This window comes from Tachysurus vachellii, chromosome 2, assembly GCF_030014155.1.
Source record: "Tachysurus vachellii isolate PV-2020 chromosome 2, HZAU_Pvac_v1, whole genome shotgun sequence".
Classification (NCBI taxonomy): Eukaryota; Metazoa; Chordata; class Actinopteri; order Siluriformes; family Bagridae; genus Tachysurus; species Tachysurus vachellii.
Window position 1 is genome coordinate 36,274,277 of NC_083461.1, and position 7,500 is coordinate 36,281,776.

A 7,500-nucleotide genomic window follows, 5' to 3' on the forward strand; every position below is an offset into this window, starting at 1 on the left:
TTTGGTGTCAGTGATGACAGTTTGGGTGTCTGATGATGTGGCTTTGGTGTCAGTGATGATAGTTTGGGTGTCTGATGACAATTTTGTGTCAGTGATGATAGTTTGGGTGTCAGTTTAGAAGTCTGATGATGTGGCTTTGGTGTCAGTGATGACAGTTTGGGTGTCTGATGACAATTTTGTGTCAGTGATGATAGTTTGGGTGTCAGTTTGGGTGTCTGATGATGTGGCTTTGGTGTCAGTGATGACAGTTTGGGTGTCTGATGATGTGGCTTTGGTGTCAGTGATGACAGTTTGGGTGTCTGATGATGTGGCTTTGGTGTCAGTGATGACAGTTTGGGTGTCTGATGATGTGGCTTTGGTGTCAGTGATGACAGTTTGGGTGTCTGATGATGTGGCTTTGGTGTCAGTGATGACAGTTTGGGTGTCTGATGATGTGGCTTTGGTGTCAGTGATGACAGTCTGGGTGTCTGATGATGTGGCTTTGGTGTCAGTGATGACAGTTTGGGTGTCTGATGATGTGGCTTTGGTGTCAGTGATGACAGTTTGGGTGTCTGATGATGTGGCTTTGGTGTCAGTGATGACAGTTTGGGTGTCTGATGATGTGGCTTTGGTGTCAGTGATGACAGTTTGGGTGTCTGACAATTTTGTGTCAGTGATGATAGTTTGGGTGTCTGATGACAATTTTGTGTCAGTGATGGAAGTTTGGGTGTCAGTTTGGGTGTCTGATGATGTGGCTTTGGTGTCAGTGATGACAGTTTGGGTGTCTGTCGTGGCTTTGGTGTCAGTGATGACAGTTTGGGTGTCTGATGATGTGGCTTTGGTGTCAGTGATGACAGTTTGGGTGTCTGATGATGTGGCTTTGGTCTCAGTGATGACAGTTTGGGTGTCTGATGATGTGGCTTTGGTGTCAGTGATGACAGTTTGGGTGTCTGATGATGTGGCTTTGGTGTCAGTGATGATAGTTTGGGTGTCTGATGACAATTTTGTGTCAGTGATGGAAGTTTGGGTGTCAGTTTGGGTGTCTGATGATGTGGCTTTGGTGTCAGTGATGATAGTTTGGGTGTCTGACGTGGCTTTGGTGTCAGTGATGATAGTTTGGGTGTCTGACGTGGCTTTGGTGTCAGTGATGACAGTTTGGGTGTCTGACGTGGCTTTGGTGTCAGTGATGACAGTTTGGGTGTCTGACGTGGCTTTGGTGTCAGTGATGACAGTTTGGGTGTCTGACGTGGCTTTGGTGTCAGTGATGATAGTTTGGGTGTCTGACGTGGCTTTGGTGTCAGTGATGACAGTTTGGGTGTCTGACGTGGCTTTGGTGTCAGTGATGACAGTTTGGGTGTCTGACGTGGCTTTGGTGTCAGTGATGACAGTTTGGGTGTCTGACGTGGCTTTGGTGTCAGTGATGATAGTTTGGGTGTCTGACGTGGCTTTGGTGTCAGTGATGACAGTTTGGGTGTCTGACGTGGCTTTGGTGTCAGTGATGACAGTTTGGGTGTCTGACGTGGCTTTGGTGTCAGTGATGACAGTTTGGGTGTCTGACGTGGCTTTGGTGTCAGTGATGACAGTTTGGGTGTCTGACGTGGCTTTGGTGTCAGTGATGATAGTTTGGGTGTCTGACGTGGCTTTGGTGTCAGTGATGACAGTTTGGGTGTCTGACGTGGCTTTGGTGTCAGTGATGACAGTTTGGGTGTCTGTCGTGGCTTTGGTGTCAGTGATGACAGTTTGGGTGTCTGACGTGGCTTTGGTGTCAGTGATGACAGTTTGGGTGTCTGATGATGTGGCTTTGGTGTCAGTGATGACAGTTTGGGTGTCTGTCGTGGCTTTGGTGTCAGTGATGACAGTTTGGGTGTCTGTCGTGGCTTTGGTGTCAGTGATGACAGTTTGGGTGTCTGACGTGGCTTTGGTGTCAGTGATGATAGTTTGGGTGTCTGACGTGGCTTTGGTGTCAGTGATGATAGTTTGGGTGTCTGACGTGGCTTTGGTGTCAGTGATGATAGTTTGGGTGTCTGACGTGGCTTTGGTGTCAGTGATGACAGTTTGGGTGTCTGACGTGGCTTTGGTGTCAGTGATGACAGTTTGGGTGTCTGATGATGGATTTTGTGTCAGAGATGTCAGTTTTGGTATCTGATGGCAGTTGTGGTGTCTCATGGTGTCTTTTTAGTGTCTGATTATACTAGTTTTGGTGTCTGATGACAACTTGGTGTCAGTGATGGCCGTTTGCGTGTCAGTTTGGGTGCCTGATAATGTGACTTTGATGTCAGAGGCAAGTCCTTTATGTAAGAGATTATTCATTTAAAGTAAACATTCTAGGTCTGTGTGATGAAATGAACCAACCCCAAAACCTGCTTGTGACATCATCCAGCAAAATGTATCTGTTGACGATGACACAACGACAGTATAGGAGCCCATATGTTGTATGTTTGCATCATAAGGCACCCATTAAGCTTTATTTCCTTCATTAAACATGTTCGTGTTGTATTTTGAAACATAGGTTACAATGCATTACAACATGCGTGCATTGTAAAACACCCAAGTAAGCCTTTTTTCTACATTCAGAGTGTAAATAAGAGAGCAATATCACACTGTCTTTTTCACACTAGGGCTGGAACAAATGACTGCAGGCAGAATAGCAGTTGTTGTGTGGTGTTTCCCAGTATGCAGTGGTCAGAACCTGAAAATGTGATCTTCTAGCTTTGGCTTAATCCCTTTAGGGGGTTCCACAGCGAATCATCTGTTTCCGCTTATCTTTATCCTCTTCATCCTCTACTCTTGCACCAATTACCTTCATATCCTCTTTCAACACATCCATATTTCTCCTCTTTGGCCTTCATCTTGACCTCTTACCTGGCAGCTCCATCTCCAACATCCTTCTACCAATATAACATCTCCCTCCTCTGTACATGTCCAAACCATCTCAATCTATCCTCTCTGACCTGGTCCACAAAACAGCCAACCTGAGCTGTCCCTCTGATGTGCTCGTTCCTAATCCTGTCCATCCTCATCGCTCCTTTAGAGAACCTCAACATCCTCATCTCCGCTACCTCCATCTCTGCCTCATGTCTTTTCCTCACTGCTAAAGTCTCTAACCCCTACACCATAGCTGCTCTCACTACTGTCTTCAACACCTTTTCTTTAATTTTGCTGACACTCTTTGGCAAAGTGTGACAACACAACATTCCTGACGCTTTTCTCCACCCACTTCAACCTGCCTACATTTGCCTCTTCATCTCTTTTCCACACTCCTCATCACACTGGATGGTTGACCCAAAACACTTAAACTCCTGCACCTTTTTGACCTCAGCCCCCTGTAACCTCACTGTTCTACTGCGCTCTTCACATGTATTCTTCTTTCCAAAGCAGACCTCCACCTTTCCAGGTGTACCTCCACCTGCTCCCTACTCTCACTACAAATCACAATATCATCTGCATACATCATTGTCCACAGAGATTCCTGTCTGACTTTATCAGTCAACCTGTCCACCACCATAGCAAACAAGAAGGGACTCAAAGCCGATCCTTGATGTATCCCCACCTCCACCTTGAACTCCTCTGTGTGACCTACAGCACATCTCACTGCTGTCACACTCCTCTCATACATATCCTGAACTACTCTGATGTACTTCTCTTCCACTCCTGACATCCTCATACAGTACCATAGCTCCTCTCTCTCTATACACTTTCTCTAAATCCACAAAGACTCAGTGCAGCTCCTTCTGACCGTCGCTGTACTTCTCCATTAACATTCTCAGAGCAAAAATTGCATCAGTGGTGCTCTTTCTGGGCATGAAGCCATACTGCTGCTCACAAATATCCACTTCTTTTCTTAGCCAAGCTTCCACTACTCTTTCCCATAGCTTCATTGCGTGGCTCATCAACTTTATACCTCTGTAGTTGCTACAACTCTGCACATCACCCTTGTTCTTAAAGATCTGCACTTCTCCTCTATTCCTCAGGCATCTTCTCATTCTCTAAAATCCTGTTGAACAATCTAGATAGAAACTCCACTGCTGTCTCTTCTAGACGCTTCCACACCTCCACAGGTATGTCATCTGGACCAACACTCTTGATTCTCTTCAGATCCTTCCTTACCTCATCCTTTTTAATCTTTGCTCTTTCATGCTCCACAGTATTTACCTCTTCCTCTCCATTCATTCCCTCTCATTTTTCTCATTCACCAGCTCCTCAAAATACTCCTTCCATCTTCTCTGAACACTCTTCTTGCCTGTTAGCACCTTTCCATCTCTATCTTTAATCACCCTTATCTGTTGTACATCCTTTCCATCTCTATCTCGCTGTCACGCTAATCCCTACAAGTTCTTCTCATCTTCCCTTGTGTTTTACCTGCTCATAATATGCTTTCTGTTTGGCCTTTGCCACATCCCTCTTCACTCTGTGCTGCGATTCCTTGTAATCCTGTCTACTTTCTTCAGTCTTTTCTACGTCCCACTTCTTTTGAGCTAGCCTCTTCCTCTGAATGTTGTCCTGTACTTCCTGACCAAATCCTGTCTCAGCTTCTCTCTGAATTCCTCACGACATTCTTCCTTTTTCAATTTTCACCACTTGGTCTTCTTTTCTATCTTTTATCTCCTCTTCTTCCTGACCACCAGAGAGATCCTACACATCACCATCTGATGCTGTCTGGCTACACGCTCTCCTACCACCAACCTCTCTCAGATTGCCTCATCTATATAGAATGTAGCCTACCTGTGTACTCCTACCTCCACTCTTATATGTAACTCTCTATTCTGGAAATAAGTGTTAACTACAGCCATTTCCATTCGCTTAGCAAATTCCACCACCATCTGTCCTTTTAGGTTCCTTTCCTTAACACCAAACCTGCCCATCACCTCATCATCACCTCTGTTCTCCTCACCAACCTGCCCGTTACAGTCATTACTCTCTCCCATCTGGGAAAACTCTCCATCACCTCATCTAACTCACTCCAGGATCTCTCCTTCTCTTCTGACTCAGCCTACTTGTGGAGCATAAACACTGATGACATTCAACATCACCCCTTCAATTTCTAACTCTAAACTCATGACCCTGTCGGACACTCTTATTACCTTTAAAACCTTCCTCACAAACCCATCCTTCACCAATCCTGCACCATTTCTCTTCCTATCCACACCATAACAAAACAGTTTGTATCCCCTTCCAATACTACGTACGTTGCTCCTCTTCCACCTAGTCTCCTGCACACACAGTATACTTTTGTGCCAATGCTGCTATTAGACTTTACAATCAAAGCTGCTCCCAGTGAATCAGTCACCGTAATTACACACTGTTATTACTGTTTAACTGTAATAATAACAATAACAAAGTATTTTAAACAACACGTGCAATTATCATAACTATTTACTCGTGGTCTCTTTTTTTTGCTTCTCTGTATTTATACATTGTGTTTTGTATATACTGTATATTATATTATGTCTCTATTCTTTTATATATTTGCATTTATTTCTCGTTGCTGCTGTAACAGAGAAATTTCCCCATTGTGGGATGAATAAAGGTATATCTTATCTTATCTTATCTTATCTTATCTTATCTTATCATATCTACCTCCCTTCTCTCCATCATGTCCACCAGCTCTCTACCTTTCCCTGCCGTTGTACCAACATTAAGAGTCCCTATTCTCAGACCTATACTCCTGCCTTTCCTCTTCTCATTCTGCCTACAAAACCCTTCTCCCTCCTTTCCTTCCTCGACCAACAGTAGTCCGATTTCCACCTGCACCCTGTAGGCCAACAGCGCCGGTGGTGGTTTTTGCTAACCCAGGCCTCGACAGACCCGCTATGGAACTCACACTGACGATTTGCATGTTTAAATTTGCCACATTTTCGCCGGACGCGGTTCCTGACTAGGGTTGCAAAGGGGCGGAAAGTTTCTGGTAAATTTCCGGAAACCTTCCACGGAAACGTAATCTGGGGAATTTTGGAAATATTCCAAATTGGAAACTTTACAGGAATTTACAGGGATTTATGGGAATTATTTCGAAATATAGGGAAATTTATATAAACTATATCATATACAAACATAAATAAACATTTTGTTTGGTCATAAGCAGACATACACGCAAGGTAATACAAATTTTAAAAATGATGTCTTGACTGATTTAATTGTAATGGATTTTTTTTTATTTCGGGGGAGTGTGTGTGGGTGTGGGTGTGTGGGAGGGTCATCAAATTATCTGTGCATGTGGTAACACTCCTAATTTACTGTTTATTAAGAGTTAGTAAGGTAGTTATTAACTTTGGGTTTTGTGTACAATTAAGAATGTAGAATAAGGTGACGCAGAATAAGGCATTAATATGTGCTTAATAAGTACTAATAAATAGCCAATATTCTATTAATATTCATGCTAATAAGCAACTAGTTAAATGACCCTAAAATAAAGTGTTACTGTGCATGTTACGGAAGAATGCGAGTACATGCAGGGGGTTTGGCCTCGATGGCCCTCCAGTAAGCAGTGTGCTGTGTGCAAGTGACCGAGGAATGCAGGGTACAAATTCAACTTAAATTGCGTTAAATCTTATTGTTTTAAACAAAATTATGCTGCAAGATTTTTTTTTAGACTACATTTAAGTTCCTTGTTATAGGCAACTATGCATTTTTTTAAAAATTCCCGTTAATTCCCATGGAAATTTTCCAGCCCTGAAAATTCCCGGAATTTTGCAACCCTATTCCTGACGCAACCATCTCTATTTATCCAGGCTTGGAACTGGCACGGGGGGCACGGTGGCTTAGTGGTTAGCACGTTCGCCTCACACCTCCAGGGTTGGGGGTTTGATTCCCACCTCCACCTTGTGTGTGTGGAGTTTGCATGTTCTCCCCGTGCCTCGGGGGTTTCCTCCGGGTACTCCGGTTTCCTCCCCCAGTCCAAAGACATGCATGGTAGGTTGATTGGCATCTCTGGAAAATTGTCCGTAGTGTGTGATTGTGTGAGTGAATGAGAGTGTGTGTCTGTGCCCTGCGATCGGTTGGCACTCCGTCCAGGGTGTATCCTGTCTTGATGCCCGATGACGCCTGAGATAGGCACAGGCTCCCCGTGACCCGAGGTAGTTCGGATAAGCGGTAGAAAATGAGTGAGAGTGAGTGAGAGAATTCCGCCCGACAGCGACGATATATTCTATTATCTATTATCTATATATTCTATTATACTATTATGACTTTTTTCCCCTCTCTGTCTTAAAGTGAATAAGTCCACTTCATGCCTCGCATCACAAAAGGGAGTCTCATCGGTGTTTAATTCCTTAATTAAGCGACATTTCATAACATTTTCTTAACTTGTGAGTTAAGTGCTTTTGGTACATCACTGTTAAATTAATTGTGCCTTCGAGTTACATTTGAAGGCGATTTAAAAAGTAAATTGATGATGAAACTCCAAACTTCTGCATAAACACAATTAAGCGATTTAAAATGGAGACATTTTTATTTATTCTTTTAAATTTCTTTTATTAAAGATATTGAAATCCTCTCACTTTCTTAAAAAAAAATTGTTTGTAG

At 43.5% G+C, this 7,500-nt stretch overlaps 2 protein-coding genes across 5 annotated transcripts in view; one reads left to right on the forward strand and one right to left on the reverse strand.

Moving 5' to 3' along the window:
* clockb (clock circadian regulator b) overlaps window positions 1-7,500 on the forward strand; it is a 24,433-nt gene that overhangs the window by 494 nt on the left and 16,439 nt on the right. The gene's annotated exons all lie outside the window — the stretch shown is intronic.
* On the reverse strand, window positions 115-4,149 carry LOC132858296 (putative protein FAM47C). The gene is made up of 3 exons (XM_060888583.1): window positions 4,030-4,149; window positions 680-2,081; window positions 115-635 (listed from the first exon to the last, which is right to left on the reverse strand). The coding sequence occupies exons 1-3, from the start codon at window positions 4,147-4,149 to the stop codon at window positions 115-117; spliced, it is 2,043 nt and encodes a 680-aa protein (XP_060744566.1).

Excerpts from the sequence above, each read along its gene's own strand:
- LOC132858296 (XM_060888583.1), bottom strand. The coding sequence starts at position 4,149 with ATGAATGGAGAGGAAGAGGTAAATACTGTGGAGCATGAAAGAGCAAAG. Across the intron at positions 2,082-4,029 it reads CAGATGACATACCTGTGGAG|ACACCCAAACTGTCATCACT; the intron begins GTGTGGAAGCGT and ends ATCCATCATCAG. Across the intron at positions 636-679 it reads TCCATCACTGACACAAAATT|ACACCCAAACTGTCATCACT; the intron begins GTCATCAGACAC and ends CAAAATTGTCAG.